Source organism: Bombina bombina, chromosome 4 (genome assembly GCF_027579735.1).
Source record: "Bombina bombina isolate aBomBom1 chromosome 4, aBomBom1.pri, whole genome shotgun sequence".
NCBI lineage: Eukaryota > Metazoa > Chordata > Amphibia > Anura > Bombinatoridae > Bombina > Bombina bombina.
In genome coordinates, this window is record NC_069502.1 from 373,442,118 (window position 1) to 373,459,677 (window position 17,560).

The 17,560-nt window shown below is 39.6% G+C and overlaps 1 protein-coding gene across 1 annotated transcript in view; it reads left to right on the forward strand.

The window, feature by feature from the left end:
* ECT2 (epithelial cell transforming 2) overlaps positions 1 to 17,560 on the forward strand; it is an 847,530-nt gene that overhangs the window by 270,818 nt on the left and 559,152 nt on the right. The window contains exons 11-16 of the mRNA XM_053711823.1: positions 9,157 to 9,272; positions 9,576 to 9,638; positions 9,722 to 9,944; positions 10,327 to 10,463; positions 10,789 to 10,908; positions 11,103 to 11,171. Of these exons, the coding sequence (XP_053567798.1) occupies positions 9,157 to 9,272; positions 9,576 to 9,638; positions 9,722 to 9,944; positions 10,327 to 10,463; positions 10,789 to 10,908; positions 11,103 to 11,171 (728 nt within the window). The remainder of the gene's footprint in view (positions 1 to 9,156; positions 9,273 to 9,575; positions 9,639 to 9,721; positions 9,945 to 10,326; positions 10,464 to 10,788; positions 10,909 to 11,102; positions 11,172 to 17,560) is intronic.

The window sequence follows — 17,560 nt, forward strand, 5'->3', positions numbered from 1 at the left end:
ACAGACCTTTGACTCCTCCCTGGAGTCTTAATCTAGTTCTTTCAGTTCTTCAAGGGGTTCCGTTTGAACCCTTACATTCCGTAGATATTAAGTTATTATCTTGGAAAGTTTTGTTTTTGGTTGCAATTTCTTCTGCTAGAAGAGTTTCTGAGTTATCTGCTCTGCAGTGTTCTCCGCCCTATCTGGTGTTCCATGCAGATAAGGTGGTTTTGCGTACTAAGCCTGGTTTTCTTCCGAAAGTTGTTTCCAACAAGAATATTAACCAGGAGATAGTTGTACCTTCTTTGTGTCCGAATCCAGTTTCAAAGAAGGAACGTTTGTTACACAATTTGGACGTGGTCCGTGCTCTAAAATTCTATTTAGAGGCCACTAAAGATTTCAGACAAACATCTTCTTTGTTTGTTGTTTATTCTGGTAAAAGGAGAGGTCAAAAGGCAACTTCTACCTCTCTTTCTTTTTGGCTTAAAAGCATTATCCGATTGGCTTATGAGACTGCCGGACGGCAGCCTCCTGAAAGAATCGCAGCTCACTCCACTAGGGCTGTGGCTTCCACATGGGCCTTCAAGAACGAGGCTTCTGTTGATCAGATGTGTAAGGCAGCGACTTGGTCTTCACTGCACACTTTTACCAAATTTTACAAATTTGATACTTTTGCTTCTTCTGAGGCTATTTTTGGGAGAAAGGTTTTGCAAGCCGTGGTACCTTCCATCTAGGTGACCTGATTTGCTCCCTCCCATCATCCGTGTCCTAAAGCTTTGGTATTGGTTCCCACAAGTAAGGATGACGCCGTGGACCGGACACACCTATGTTGGAGAAAACAGAATTTATGCTTACCTGATAAATTACTTTCTCCAACGGTGTGTCCGGTCCACGGCCCGCCCTGGTTTTTTTAATCAGGTCTGATGAATTATTTTCTCTAACTACAGTCACCACGGTATCATATGATTTCTCCTATGCATATTCCTCCTTTACGTCGGTCGAATGACTGGGGTAGGCGGAGCCTAGGAGGGATCATGTGACCAGCTTTGCTGGGCTCTTTGCCATTTCCTGTTGGGGAAGAGAATATCCCACAAGTAAGGATGACGCCGTGGACCGGACTCACCGTTGGAGAAAGTAATTTATCAGGTAAGCATAAATTCTGTTTTTTTTGGCATGTGTAATAGCTGCTTTCGCCAGTGGAAAGTGCCACCTATACTGAAAATTTAAATATTGCAGTCATGGGCACAGCATGTAAGCTATGTAAACAAGAGCCACTGAGGGGTGGATGAGAATTTTTCTCTTGTAAGATGTATCGAGTCCACGGATTCATCCTTACATGTGGGATATTCTCCTCCCCTACAGGAAGTGGCAAAGAGAGCACCCACAGCAGAGCTGTCTATATAGCTCCTCCCTTAGCTCCACCCCCAGTCATTCTCTTTGCCTACTCTAAGTACTAGGAAGGGCAGAGCGAGTGTGGTGACAAAAATCTTAGTTTTTTATTTCTCAATCAAAAGTTTGTTATTTTAAATGGTACCGGTGTGTACTATTTACTCTCTGGCAGAAAAGGGATGAAGATTTCTGCAAGGAGGATGATGATCTTAGCACTTTTTAACTAAGATCCATTGCTATTCTCACAAGGGCTGAAGAGTACAGGAAAACTTCAGTTGGGGGAACGGTTTGCATGCTAAGCTGCATATGAGGTATGTTCAGTCTATATTTTTCTAGACAGACTGTGTTAATTCTAGAAAAGGCTGGCAATATTCCCATGAGGGAAGGGTAAGCTGTATTCAGACACTTGGATAGGAATTTCAGCTTGCATGAAGGGCTCATTAGTTACTGGTGACACTGATAGGAAAAAACGTTTTTGTTTATTCAGTAAATGATGCAATTATAACGTTTTTTGAAGGGACTAAAGGGGTCATTGTGGCTTGTTTTTGGTTTTTTAACCCACATGGTTAATTAAGAGACACTCTGGTGTTTGTCTGATAGGCCTCAAAACATTGAGGTGGGAGGGGCCTATTTTCGCGCTTCAGTTGCGCAGTTTCTTTTCCTCAGACATCTAACTGCTTCTCCAGAGGTTCCTGCTGTGTTTGAGGGCTGTAAAAGAAGTTTTTCCCCCCCACAAATCGTTCTGAAGGGCAGGTAGGAGGAGGTGCTGAAAGTCCTTTTTACTGGTTTTGACGTTTTTTCAATCCGGTTTTGCCATTAAGGGGTTAATTGTTTATTTGCATAGCTGTGCAACGTTACTAAGTCTTTATGATGCTACTGTAAAGTTTATGTTTACTGCTTTTTTACACTGTTTTGCAGATTTTGTGCAGCTTTTTTTCTCTTAAAGGCACAGTACCGTTTTAATTCTAAGTGTTATTTACTTTGATTACAGTGTTTTCCAAGCTTGCTTGTTACATTACTAGCCTGTTTAACATGTCTGACACCAAGGAAAATCCTTGTTCAATATGTTTGGAAGCCGTTATGGAACCCCCTCTTAGAATGTGTCCCAATTGTACTGATATGTCTATAAACTATAAAGAACATATATTAGCACTTAAAAATAGAGCAATAGATGATTCTCAGTCAGAAGTAAATGAGGGTTTGCCATCTAGCTCTCCCCAAGTGTCACAACCAGCAACGCCCGCACAAGTGACGCCAAGTACCTCTAGCGCGTCAAATTCTTTTACTTTACAAGACATGGCCACAGTTATGAATACAACCCTCACAGAGGTTTTATCTAAACTGCCTGGTTTACAAGGAAAGCGGGACAGCTCTGGGTTTAGGAAAAATGCTGAGCCGTCTGACGCTTTAGTAGCCGTATCTGATATGCCCTCACAATGCTCTGAAGTAGGGGTGTGAGGGATTTGTTATCTGAGGGAGAAATTTCTGACTTGGGAAAGACGCTTCCTCAGACAGATTCTGATATGACGGCCTTTAAATTTAAGCTTGAACACCTCCGCTTATTGCTCAGGGAGTTATTAGTGACTCTAGATGATTGTGACCCTATAGTGGTTCCAGAGAAATTGTAAAAGTTTAAAATGGATAAATACTTAGAGGTTCCTATTTACACTGATGTTTTTCCAGTCCCTAAGAGGATTGTGAATATTATTACTAAGGAGCGGGATAGACCAGTTATTCCGTTCACTCCCCCTCCTGTTTTTAAGAATATGTTTCCCATATCTGACACCATGCGGGACTCGTGGCAGACAGTTCCTAAGGGGGAGGGAGTTATTTCTACTCTGGCTAAGCGTACAACTATACCTATCGAAGACAGTTGTGCTTTCAAAGGTCCTATGGATAAAAAATTAGAGGGTCTCCTGAAGAAAATTTTTGTTCATCAGGGTTTTTCTCTCCAACCTATTGCGTGCATTGTTCCTGTAACTACTGCAGCTGCTTTCTGGTTTGAGGCTCTAGAAGAGGCTCTTCAGATGGAGACTCCATTAGAGGACATTATGGACATAATTAAGGCCCTTAAATTGGCTAATTCTTTTATTACAGATGCCACATTTCAACTGGCTAAATTTAGCGGCAAAGAATTCAGGTTTTGCCATTTTAGCACGCAGGGCGTTATGGCTTAAGTCCTGGTCTGCTGATGTGTCATCTAAATCTAAACTTTTGAACATCCCTTTCAAAGGAAAGACCCTATTCGGGCCTGAACTGAAAGAGATTATTTCAGATATCACTGGAGGGAAAGGTCATGCCCTCCCTCAGGATAAATCAAATAAGATGAGGACCAAACAAAATAATTTTCTTTCCTTTCGGAACTTTAAGAGTGGTCCCGCTTCAGCTTCCTCTTCTGCAAAGCAAGAGGGGAATTTTGCCCAATCCAAGTCAGTCTGGAGACCTAACCAGGCTTGGAACAAGGGTAAACAGGCCAAGAAGCCTGCAGCTGCCTCTAAGACAGCATGAAGGGGTAGCCCCTGATCCGCGACCAGATCTAGTAGGGGGCAGACTCTCTCTTCGCTCAGGCTTGGGCAAGAGATGTTCACTATCCCTGGGCTTTAGAAATTGTGTCCCAGGGATATCTTCTGGAATTCAAAGACTCCCTTCCAAGGGGGAGATTTCACATATCTCGATTGTCTGTAAACCAGACAAAGAGAGAGGCGTTCTTACGCTGTGTAGAAGACCTACATACCACGGGGGTGATCCGCCCAGTCCCAAGAGAGGAACAGGGGCTAGGGTTTTACACAAACCTGTTTGTGGTTCCCAAAAAAGAGGGAACTTTCAGACCAATCTTGGATCTCAAAATTCTAAACAAGTTCCTCAAAGTTCCATCATTCAAGATGGAGACTATTCGGACTATTCTACCTCTGATCCAGGAGGGTCAATATGACTACCGTGGACTTAAAGGATGCGTATCTACACATCCCTATTCACAGAAATCATCATCAATTTCTCAGATTTGCCTTTCTAAACAGGCATTACCAGTTTGTGGCCCTTCCCTTCGGGTTGGCCACGGCTCCCAGAATTTTCACAAAGGTGCTAGGGTCCCTTCTGGCGGTTCTACGACCACAGGGCATAGCAGTGGCGCCTTATCTAGACGACATCTTAATTCAGGCGTCGACTTTCCAGCTAGCCAAGTCTCACACGGACATCGTGTTGGCTTTTCTGAGATCTCACGGGTGGAAGGTGAACATAAAAAAAGAGTTCTCTCTTCCCTCTTACAAGAGTTTCCTTTCTATGGACTCTGATAGATTCGGTAGAAATTAAAATATTTCTGACTGAGGTCAGAAAATCAAAACTCTTAACCACTTGCCGAGCTCTTCATTCCATTCCTCGGCCATCAGTGGCTCAGTGTATAGAGGTAATCGGACTCATGGTAGCGGCAATGGACATAGTTCCTTTTGCCCGCCTACACCTCCGACCACTGCAACTATGCATGCTCAAACAGTGGAATGGGGATTATGCAGATTTATCTCCTCAACTGCATCTGGACCAGGAGACCAGAGATTCTCTTCTCTGGTGGTTGTCTCAGGACCACCTGTCTCAGGGAATGTACTTCCGCAGGCCAGAGTGGCTCATTGTAACGACAGATGCCAGCCTGCTAGGCTGGGGTGCAGTCTGGAACTCCCTGAAAGCACAGGGCTTATGGTCTCGGGAGGAATCTCTACTTCCGATAAACATTCTAGAACTGAGAGCGATATTCAATGCGCTTCAGGCATTGCCTCAGCTTGCTGCGGCCAAATTCATCAGGTTTCAGTCGGACAACATCACGACTGTAGCTTATATCAATCATCAAGGAGGAACAAGGAGTTCTCTAGCGATGATGGAGGTAACCAAAATAATCCAATGGGCAGAGGATCACTCTTGCCATCTCTCAGTAATCCACATCCCAGGAGTAGAGAACTGGGAGGCGGATTTCCTAAATCGTCAGACTTTTCATCTGGGGGAGTGGGAACTCCATCCGGGGGTATTTGCTCAGCTGATTCAGCTATGGGGCACACCAGAATTGGATCTGATGGCGTCCCGTCAGAATGCCAAACTTCCTCGTTACGGGTCCAGGTCCCGGGATCCCAAGGCGGTACTGATAGATGCTCTAGCAGTGCCTTGGTCCTTCAAACTGGCTTATGTATTTCCACCGTTTCCTCTCCTCCCGCGTCTGGTTGCCAGAATCAAGCAGGAGAGAGCTTCAGTGATTCTGTTAGCACCTGCGTGGCCACGCAGGACTTGGTATGCAGACCTAGTGGACATGTCCTCGGTTCCACCGTGGACTCTGCCAATGAGGCGGGACCTTCTAATCCAAGGTCCGTTCACACATCCAAATCTAGTTTCTCTGCGTCTGACTGACTGCTTGGTGATTGAACGCCTGATTCTATCAAAGCGTGGTTTCTCTGAGTCGGTCATTGATATCCTGATTCAGGCTAGAAAGCCTGTCACCAGGAAGATCTATCATAAGATTTGGCGCAAATATCTTTATTGGTGTGAATCCAAAGGTTACTCGTGGAGTAAGATTAGGATTCCTAGAATATTGTCTTTTCTCCAAGAAGGTTTGGAGAAGGGATTATCAGCTAGTTCCCTAAAAGGGCAAATATCTGCTTTGTCTATTCTACTACACAAACGTCACGGCAGATGTCCCAGACGTTCAAGCATTTAGTCAGGCTTTGGTCAGAATTAAGCCTGTTGCTCCGCCTTGGAGCCTAATCTTAGTAATTAAAGTTCTTCAAGGGGTTCCATTTGAACCTATGCATTCCTTAGATATTAAGCTTCTATCTTGGAAAGTTTTGTTTTTAGTAGCTATCTCTTCGGCTCGAAGAGTTTCTGAGCTATCTGCTTTACAATGTGATTCCACTTACCTTATTTTCCATGCAGATAAGGTGGTTTTGCGTACCAAACCTGGGTTTCTTCCTAAGGTTGTTTCTAATAAGAATATCAATCAAGAGATTGTTGTTCCTTCTCTGTGTCCTAATCCTTCATCAAAGAAGGAACGTCTGTTACACAATCTTGATGTGGTTAGTGCTTTAAAGTTCTACTTACAAGCAACTAAAGATTTCCGTCAAACATCTTCATTGTTTGTTGTTTATTCTGGTACACGGAGAGGCCAAAAGGCTACGGCTACCTCTCTTTCCTTTTGGCTGAAAAGCATCATCCGTTTGGCCTATGAGACTGCTGGACAGCAGCCTCCTGAAAGAATTACTGCTCATTTTACTAGAGCTGTGGCTTCCACATGGGCTTTTAAAAATGAGGCTTCTGTTGAACAGATTTGTAAGGCGGCGACTTGGTGTTCGCTTCATACTTTTTCCAAATTTTACAAATTCGATACTTTTGCTTCTTCGGAGGCTATTTTTGGGAGACAAGCAGTGGTGCCTTCCGTTTAAGGTCCCTGTTTTGTCCCTCCCTTCATCCGTGTCCTAAAGCTTTGGTATTGGTATCCCACAAGTAAGGATGAATCCGTGGACTCGATACATCTTACAAGAGAAAACATAATTTATGCTTACCTGATAAATGTATTTCTCTTGTGATGTATCGAGTCCACGGCAGCCCTGTTTATTACGACAGGCATATATATTTTTATTTTTAAACTTTCAGTCACCACTGCACCCTATGGTTTCTCCTTTTTCTTCCTAACCTTCGGTCGAATGACTGGGGGGTGGAGCTAAGGGAGGAGCTATATGGACAGCTCTGCTGTGGGAGCTCTCTTTGCCACTTCCTGTAGGGAAGGAGAATATCCCACAAGTAAGGATGAATCCGTGGACTCGATACATCACAAGAGAAATAAATTTATCAGGTAAGCATAAATTTTTATTTTTTTTTCTTTGTTTTTTTTTTTCTTCTAATTTTCTTTACGGGCATTGTGTATACATACAGATAATGGGAAGCCTTTTTTGTTGAGAGATAAGGTAAGACATTGCAGACCTAGAAAAAGTTCAGAGAAGGGCCACAAAGCTAATAAGGGTAATGGATAATTTAAGCTATGAGGAGAGGTTAGCCAAACTGGGTCTGTTTTCTCTAGAAAAAAGTTGATTGAGAGGCGACATGATTACTTTTATATAATTGTATTCAGGGCCCATATACAGAGATAGCAGAAGCTCTGTTTAGTCCAAGAAATTTGTTTGTGACAAGTGGTCACAATTTAACCCCTTGAGTGCTAACGACGGCTCTGAGCCATCTCAGAATTTCCCACTCTGGTGCTAACGACGGCTCAGAGCCGTTGCTAGCACTCTCCCACCTTGAGGGAGATCTGGGTGCTCACACCCGCTCCTACCCCAGCGATTGGGCCTGCATAGTGACAGGCATTGCCGGGGCTTCACGTTATGCACAACACAACTTTATTTATACTTAACAATGTTAAGTATAGGAGCAGGGGTCATGCTGCTTAGAAGCCTGTATCTCAGGCATCTAAGCAGCTACAGACCCCCAAGACCCACCGTTGGAAAGGTAATCGCCTAACCTTTCCAACATTGTTTTTTTTCAAATCCCCAAGACTTACAAACAAGTTAAAACATTTTTTTTTTCAAAAATTTAAAAAAAGTTAGCACCCAGGTGGGAAAGTGCTTAGCACTCAAAGGGTTAAAGGGACATGAAACCCAAATTTTTTTCTTTAACGATTTAGAGCATGCAATTTTAAACAACTTTCTAATTTACTTCTATTATCTAATTTGCTTCATTATCGTGATATCCTTTGCTTAAAAGCATATCTAGATAGGCTCAGTAGCTGCTGATTGGTGGCTGCACGTAGATGCCTCGTGTGATTGGCTCAAGCATATGCATTGCTGTTTCTTCAACAAAGGATATCTAAAGAATGAAGCAAATAAGATAATTTTAAGTAAATTGGAATGTTGTTTAAAACTGTATTGTCTACCTGAATCATAAAAGAAAATGTTTGGGTTTAATGTCCCTTTTTAACGCTGGAGGAAAGGAGATTTACACTCCAACAAACGTTTTTTCACTGTAAGAGCAATAACATTGTGGAACTCAGTTCAGTACCAAGGGAGGTAGTGATTGATAATACCTAAGATACATTTAAAAATGGTGTGGATACATTTCTGGCTAGAAATAGAATTCCAGGGATATGATTGCTTGTGTTAAATGGGTCACTTTTTAATGGGATTAATTTAAGGTCAACTGGACTTTTTTTGTAAGTATATTAGATTTGTATACGTTGAACTTTGTATACTTTGGTCTTTTTTCAACCTTCATCTACTATGTTACTTTGATTTCAGATCTCCCTGCAAACTCAGCCCATCTTAATGGGTTGTGCTTTCAAAGAGTAAAAACATCCTATCTCATAAGCAGAAATATTGTTAAAGGAGTGTTTCCATCAATTTTGTACACTGCACCATTTTTTGTGTGTAGATAATGCAATGTCTGACTTAAGACCAAGACTAGCAAAAATGAACAGTTTTTGTTTAAAAAAAAATAAAAAAAAAATATATAGAACGTTAAAGGTTGAAAAAAGTGTAGCAGTTTTTTATTTTTTATTTTCATAGATGTATTTATAAACTCTAAAATACTATCTGTTCTTATATGTACATCATTGAAGGTAAAGATGGTAACAAAAAAGGTGCGTCGTCGTTTGTTTTTATTTTAAAAGCTAACAAATGAAGGTAGTAACATGCTAGAAGAATATGCAAGGGTCTGTCTTCAATCCTCTAAGGACACTGTCTGCAAAAATGCTTTTGTAGATCTGCAGACTTTTTAGCCGTATCATTTGTAACATTTGAAATATCAGTTCTTTTGTGTTGGCAATAGGGGGCCGGTTTTTACAAGTTGGGGATCAAAAATGCACTCATCTTGTTGTCGAAGAAAACTCTGTGAAAGATTTACCCTTTGAACCTCCAAAAAAACTCTACGTTGTAAAGCAAGAGGTGAGCAGTGTTTCATAACATGTTCTATTTGAGAAAGCAGCACATACAAAAATATGTTGAATAAAGGATTTTTTTTATTATAACAAAGTGCATATTGCAGTTATTGTGCCTTACCAACACTGCTTATTGTATTTTAATTGGTACGTTCTATATGTGCACTATTAGAAGTGTGTGTGTGTGTATAGTGTAACTGTCTAAATCTGTTCACATCATGCACAATCATGAATTTATAAATACTGTTTATTGTTGCATGTTTTATATTTCTATCTAAAGCCTAATCACTTGCATTATTTTTTTCTTTAGTGGTTTTGGGGAAGTATACAAATGGATGCTAGAGCAGGAGAAACCATATATCTATTTGAAAAGGTATTTGCCACCTCTACACGTCAGTTACATACCTAAATGACCATAAGATATAACTAACTGCAATATTTTATTTTCTCTTGTAGCATGATAGTCCAGCACTCAAAAAATCGGTGTCTTTACTTTCATTAAGTACTCCAAACAGCAATCGGAAGAAGCGACGTTTAAAAGATACTCTTGCACAGCTAACTAGGGATACTGACCTTTCTCCTTTTCCTCCTCGTAAACGTCCTTCTGGCGATCATTCCCTGTCAATGGGGTCACTTCTTGATATCTCAAATACACCAGAATCAGGAAAATCATTCTCTGGTATGTTTTAAAAGTATTTGGTGGAAAAAACAAACAAAAAAAAGTTTTCTTGCCTTTCGAAAAAACCTGCTTCCATTTCAGAACTGGAGTATATTTTCAATTTGTTTAGTGTATCTCCTTTAAATATTGTAGATTTGCCCATAGAATTTTATTTTTTTCCATTTAATATACATGTTTTGTATGTTGAACATAATATGACAGATCGAGAATATTTTCCTTCTAAAGGGTATAGGTTCATGGTAACAAACTAAAAAATCATTTTAACTGTGTAGTAAATATAAAATATGGTTTGCAATTTGATCTGATCCTATATCATTATTTTACTAATATTGGTAAAAAAATAACATGCAATGTAGTTAAGAAATGTTGGATTCTGTTTTAGATACACCAAAGTTTCCTGGAAAGTCTTCCAAAATCCCAGCACCTATATCCCAGAAACAGTCTGCAAGATGGCAGGTTGCTATGGAATTATATCAGACTGAAAGCAATTATGTTGATATTCTCACTACGGTTGTACAGGTAATTAGGTGTTACATTCAGTTTCTTTCTTGTGTCTCTTTGAACACAAAGTTCCTGATTCTATATGACTGACTGAGGCTTTCGTTTTGGGGTGTTCAGGGACCATATTGCCGGCCACCAGTGCTTATCTAGTATCCAACCAACTCATCACGTCACGTATTTTTAGTTTCATACAATGTACAGAGCAAAATCTCAGGCACTGTTTGTTTTTGGCTCTTCATTTCTGAAGACTTGCTTCTTATTAAATTTCATTCTATATCATTCAAAAATAAAAAATAATGTTGTATGTATTTTGAAAGTGTTAACTTAAAAAAATTGTTGACAGCTTTTTCAGGTTCCTTTAGAAAAAGAGGGACAACTTGGTGGACCGATCCTTGCGCAAGAAGAAATTAAGACCATATTTGGCAGTATACCAGATATTCTTGATGTGCACACTAAAATAAAGGTTTCACTTTAAAAAAATATTTAATTGTTGTATCCTATAGCATTTAAAATGACTTCAGAATGAATCTCAATGTATCATAGACCTTCATATTATTATTATTATTATCATTTATTTATTTTTTTAATGGTATGTAAATATTGAATACAATTCCTATGTAATATACATTTTTTTTTTTTTTTTACATTTCCCTCTAGGGTGATTTGGAAAAACATATTATTGACTGGTCAGAAAACAAAAGTATTGGTGATATCATTCTTACTTATGTGAGTACCCGCAACATTTAATTTTAATTGTGATCTGCACATACACTGTGAAAGTAGTTAGCTCTGTTTGTATAGTGTGTGTGATTTGACCAGTTACTCTATCTTTAATGGGTATATTTTGGATGATCGAAGACTAAAGATAATTTTTAATAGGGGGAAAAAAATATTTCTTTCATGTAATTAGCAAGAGTCCATGAGCTAGTGACGTATGGGATATACATTCCTACCAGGAGGGGCAAAGTTTCCCAAACCTCAAAATGCCTATAAATACACCCCTCACCACACCCACAAATCAGTTTTACAAACTTTGCCTCCTATGGAGGTGCTGAAGTAAGTTTGTGCTAGATTCTACGTTGATATGCGCTCCGCAGCAGGTTGGAGCCCGGTTTTCCTCTCAGCGTGCAGTGAATGTCAGAGGGATGTGAGGAGAGTATTGCCTATTTGAATTCAATGATCTCCTTCTACGGGGTCTATTTCATAGGTTCTCTGTTATCGGTCGTAGAGATTCATCTCTTACCTCCCTTTTCAGATCGACGATATACTCTTATATATACCATTACCTCTACTGATTTTCGTTTCAGTACTGGTTTGGCTTTCTACAACATGTAGATGAGTGTCCTGGGGTAAGTAAGTCTTATTTTCTGTGACACTCTAAGCTATGGTTGGGCACTTTTTTATAAAGTTCTAAATATATGTATTCAAACATTTATTTGCCTTGACTCAGGATGTTCAACGTTCCTTATTTCAGACAGTCGGTTTCATATTTGAGATAATGCATATGAATCAATCAATTTTTTCTTACCTTAAAATTTGACTTTTTTCCCTGTGGGCTGTTAGGCTCGCGGGGGCTGAAAATGCTTCATTTTATTGCGTCATTCTTGGCACGGACTTTTTTGGCGCAAATTTTTTTTCTGTTTCCGGCGTCATACGTGTCGCCGGAAGTTGCGTCATTTTTGACGTCTTTTGCGCCAAAAGTGTCGGCGTTCCGGATGTGGCGTCATTTTTGGCGCCAAAAGCATTTAGGCGCCAAATAATGTGGGCGTCTTCTTTGGCGCTAAAAAAATATGGGCGTCACTATTGTCTCCACATTATTTAAGTCTCATTATTTATTGCTTCTGGTTGCTAGAAGCTTGTTCTCTGGCATTTTTTCCCATTCCTGAAACTGTCATTTAAGGAATTTGATCAATTTTGCTTTATATGTTGTTTTTTCTATTACATATTGCAAGATGTCCCACATTGACACTGAGTCAGAAGATACTTCTGGAAAATCGCTGCCTGGTGCTGGATCTACCAAAGCTAAGTGTATCTGCTGTAAACTTGTGGTATCTGTTCCTCCAGCTGTTGTTTGTACTGATTGTCATGACAAACTTGTTAATGCAGATAATATTTCCTTTAGTACTGTTACATTACCTGTTGCTGTTCCGTCAACATCTAATACTCAGAGTGTTCCTGTTAACATAAGATATTTTGTTTATAAATCCATTAAGAAGGCTATGTCTGTTATTCCTCCTCCTAGTAAACGTAAAAAGTCTTAAAACCCATTTTTCAGATGAATTTTTAAATGAACATCATCATTCTGATTCTGATAATGGTTCTTCTGGTTCAGAGGATTCTGTCTCAGAGGTTGATGCTGATAAATCTTCATATTTATTTAAAATGGAATTTATTCGTTCTTTACTTAAAGAAGTCCTAATTGCATTAGAGATAGAGGATTCTGGTCCTCTTGATACTAAATCTAAACGTTTAAATAAGTTTTTTAAATCTGTAGTTATTCCAGAAGTTTTTCCTGTCCCTGATGCTATTTCTGAAGTAATTTCCAGGGAATGGAATAATTTGGGTAATTCATTTACTCCTTCTAAACGTTTTAAGCAATTATATCCTGTGCCATCTGACAGATTAGAGTTTTAGGACAAAATCCCTAAGGTTGATGGGGCTGTCTCTACTCTTGCTAAGCGTACTACTATTCCTACGGCAGATAGTACTTCCTTTAAGGATCCTTTAGATAGGGATATTGAATCCTTTCTAAGAAAAGCTTACTTGTGTTCAGGTAATCTTCTTAGACCTGCTATATCTTTAGCGGATGTTGCTGCAGCTTCAACTTTTTGGTTAGAAGCTTTAGCGCAACAAGTAACAGATCATAATTCTCATAGCATTATTAATCTTCTTCAACATGCTAATTTTATTTGTGATGCCATCTTTGATATCATTAGAGTTGATGTCAGGTATATGTCTCTAGCTATTTTAGATAGAAGAGCTTTATGGCTTAAAACTTGGAATGCTGATATGTCTTCTAAGTCTACTCTGCTTTCCCTTTCTTTCCAGGGTAATAAATGATTTGGTTCTCAGTTGGATTCTATTATCTCAACTGTTACTGGAGGGAAAGGAACTTTTTTTACCACAGGATAAAAAATCTAAAGGTAAATTTAGGTCTAATAATCGTTTTCGTTCCTTTCGTCACAACAAGGAACAAAAGCCTGATCCTTCATCCTCAGGAGCGGTATCAGTTTGGAAACCATCTCCAGTCTGGAATAAATCCAAGCCTTTTAGAAAACCAAAGCCAGCTCCCAAGTCCACATGAAGGTGCGGCCCTCATTCCAGCTCAGCTGGTAGGGGGCAGATTACGTTTTTTCAAAGAAATTTGGATCAATTCCATTCACAATCTTTGGATTCAGAACATTGTTTCAGAAGGGTACAGAATTGGCTTCAAGATAAGGCCTCCTGCAAAGAGATTTTTTCTTTCCCGTGTCCCAGTAAACTGAGCGAAGGCTCAAGCATTTCTGAAATGTGTTTCAGATCTAGAGTTGGCTGGAGTAATTATGCCAGTTCTGGAGCAGGGGCTGGGGTTTTATTCAAATCTCTTCATTGTACCAAAGAAGGAGAATTCCTTCAGACCAGTTCTGGATCTAAAAATATTGAATCGTTATGTAAGGATACCAACATTCAAAATGGTAACTGTAAGGACTATCCTGCCTTTTGTTCAGCAAGGGCATTATATGTCTACAATAGATTTACAGGATGCATATCTGCATATTCCGATTCATCCAGATCACTATCAGTTTCTGAGATTCTCTTTTCTAGACAAGCATTACCAGTTTGTGGCTCTACCGTTTGGCCTAGCAACAGCTCCAAGAATTTTTACGAAGGTTCTCGGTGCCCTTCTGTCTGTAATCGGAGAACAGGGTATTGTGGTATTTCCTTATTTGGACGATATCTTGGTACTTGTTCAGTCTTCACATTTAGCAGAATCTCATACGAATCGACTTGTGTTGTTTCTTCAAGATCATGGTTGGAGGATCAATTTACCAAAAAGTTCATTGATTCCTCAGACAAGGGTAACCTTTTTTGGTTTCCTGATAGATTCAGTGTCCATGACTCTGTCTTTGACAGACAAGAGACGTCTAAAATTGATATCAGCTTGTCGAAACCTTCAGTCACAATCATTCCCTTCGGTAGCCTTATGCATGGAAATTCTAGGTCTTATGACTGCTGCATCGGACGCGATCCCCTTTGCTCGTTTTCACATGCGACCCCTTCAGCTCTGTATGCTGAACCAGTGGTGCAGGAATTACACAAAGATATCTCAATTAATATCTTTAAAACCGATTGTACGACACTCTCTGACGTGGTGGACAGATCACCATCGTTTAGTTCAGGGGGCTTCTTTTGTTCTTCCGACCTGGACTGTAATTTCAACAGATGCAAGTCTTACTGGTTGGGGAGCTGTGTGGGGGTCTCTGACAGCACAAGGGGTTTGGGAATCTCAGGAGGTGAGATTACCGATCAATATTTTGGAACTCCGTGCAATTTTCAGAGCTCTTCAGTCATGGCCTCTTCTAAAGAGAGAATCGTTCATTTGTTTTCAGACAGACAATGTCACAACTGTGGCATACATCAATCATCAAGGAGGGACTCACAGTCCTCTGGCTATGAAAGAAGTATCTCGAATTCTGGTATGGGCAGAATCCAGCTCCTGTCTAGTTTCTGCGGTTCATATCCCAGGTATAGACAATTGGGAAGCGGATTATCTCAGTCGCCAAACGTTACATCTGGGCGAATGGTCTCTTCACCCAGAAGTATTTCTTCAGATTGTTCAAATGTGGGGACTTCCAGAAATAGATCTGATGGCCTCTCATCTAAACAAGAAACTTCCCAGGTATCTGTCCAGATCCAGGGATCCTCAAGCGGAAGCAGTGGATGCATTGTCACTTCCTTGGAAGTATCATCCTGCCTATATCTTTCCGCCTCTAGTTCTTCTTCCAAGAGTAATCTCCAAGATTCTGAAGGAATGCTCGTTTGTTCTGCTGTTAGCTCCAGCATGGCCTCACAGGTTTTGGTATGCGGATCTTGTCCGGATGGCTTCTTGCCAACCGTGGACTCTCCCGTTAAGACCAGACCTTCTGTTGCAAGGTCCTTTTTTCCATCAGGATCTCAAATCCTTAAATTTAAAGGTATGGAGATTGAACGCTTGATTCTTAGTCAAAGAGGTTTCTCTGACTCTGTGATTAATACTATGTTACAGGCTCGTAAATCCGTATCTAGGGAGATATATTATAGAGTCTGGAAGACTTATATTTCTTGGTGTCTTTCTCATCATTTTTCCTGGCATTCTTTTATAATTCCGAGAATTTTACAGTTTCTTCAGGATGGTTTGGATAAAGGTTTGTCTGCAAGTTCCTTGAAAGGACAAATCTCTGCTCTTTCTGTTCTTTTTCACAGAAAGATTGCTAATCTTCCTGATATTCATTGTTTTGTACAAGCTTTGGTTCGTATAAAACCTGTCATTAAGTCAATTTCTTCTCCTTGGAGTTTGAATTTGGTTCTGGGGGCTCTTCAAGCTCCTCCGTTTGAACCTATGCATTCATTGGACATTAAATTACTTTCTTGGAAAGTTTTGTTCCTTTTGGCCATCTCTTCTGCCAGAAGAGTTTCTGAATTATCTGCTCTTTCTTGTGAGTCTCCTTTTCTGATTTTTCACCAGGATAAGGCGGTGTTACAAACTTCTTTTAAATTTTTACCTAAGGTTGTGAATTCTAACAACATTAGTAGAGAAATTGTGGTTCCTTCATTATGTCCTAATCCTAAGAATTCTAAGGAGAAATCATTGCATTCTTTGGATGTAGTTAGAGCTTTGAAATATTATGTTGAAGCTACTTAGAATTTCCGAAAGACTTCTAGTCTATTTGTTATCTTTTCCGGTTCTAGGAAAGGTCAGAAGGCCTCTGCCATTTCTTTGGCATCTTGGTTGAAATCTTTAATTCATCATGCTTATGTCGAGTCGGGTAAAACTCCACCTCAAATGATTACAGCTCATTCTACTAGGTCAGTTTCTACTTCCTGGGCGTTTAGGAATGAAGCTTCGGTTGATCAGATTTGCAAAGCAGCAACTTGGTCTTCTTTGCATACTTTTACTAAATTCTACCATTTTGATGTGTTTTCTTCTTCTGAAGCTGTTTTTGGTAGAAAAGTACTTCAGGCAGCTGTTTCAGTTTGAATCTTCTGCTTATATTTTCAGTTTTTTTCTTTATAAGATTTAAACTTTATTTTTGGGTGTGGATTTTTTTCTGCGGAATTTGCTCTCTTTATTTTATCCCTCCCTCTCTAGTGACTCTTGCGTGGAAGATCCACATCTTGGGTAGTCATTATCCCATACGTCACTAGCTCATGGACTCTTGCTAATTACATGAAAGAAAACATAATTTATGTAAGAACTTACCTGATAAATTCATTTCTTTCATATTAGCAAGAGTCCATGAGGCCCACCCTTTTTTTGTGGTGGTTATGATTTTTTTGTATAAAGCACAATTATTCCAATTCCTTATTTTTTATGCTTTCGCACTTTTTTCTTATCACCCCACTTCTTGGCTATTCGTTAAACTGATTTGTGGGTGTGGTGAGGGGTGTATTTATAGGCATTTTGAGGTTTGGGAAACTTTGCCCCTCCTGGTAGGAATGTATATCCCATACGTCACTAGCTCATGGACTCTTGCTAATATGAAAGAAATGAATTTATCAGGTAATTTCTTACATAAATTATGTTTTTTTTGCCTATTCTAAACTATCACTGTAATAAACCAAAATATTTTAAAATGTCCCCCAGTATATTAGAGAGAGTCAAAATAATAAAAAAATATTTTACAAAAAGAAAAAAAACTTTCCTCTTAATGGTCAGACAAATAGCCCTAAAAGATTTTTCACCAAAGAGAAAAATATTTGGTTTTTATCTAAGAAAACATCTACAGAAAACTGTAGATAGGTGTATGAAAACTATTCTCCCAATAATAAACTGCACTGTATTCATTTTAGCCAAGGGAGAAGCTAACATGTTGCAACAAGCATTTGGGTCCTAACATTAGCCTTTTTAGTTGGTTTCTAACACTGCCTACATATTG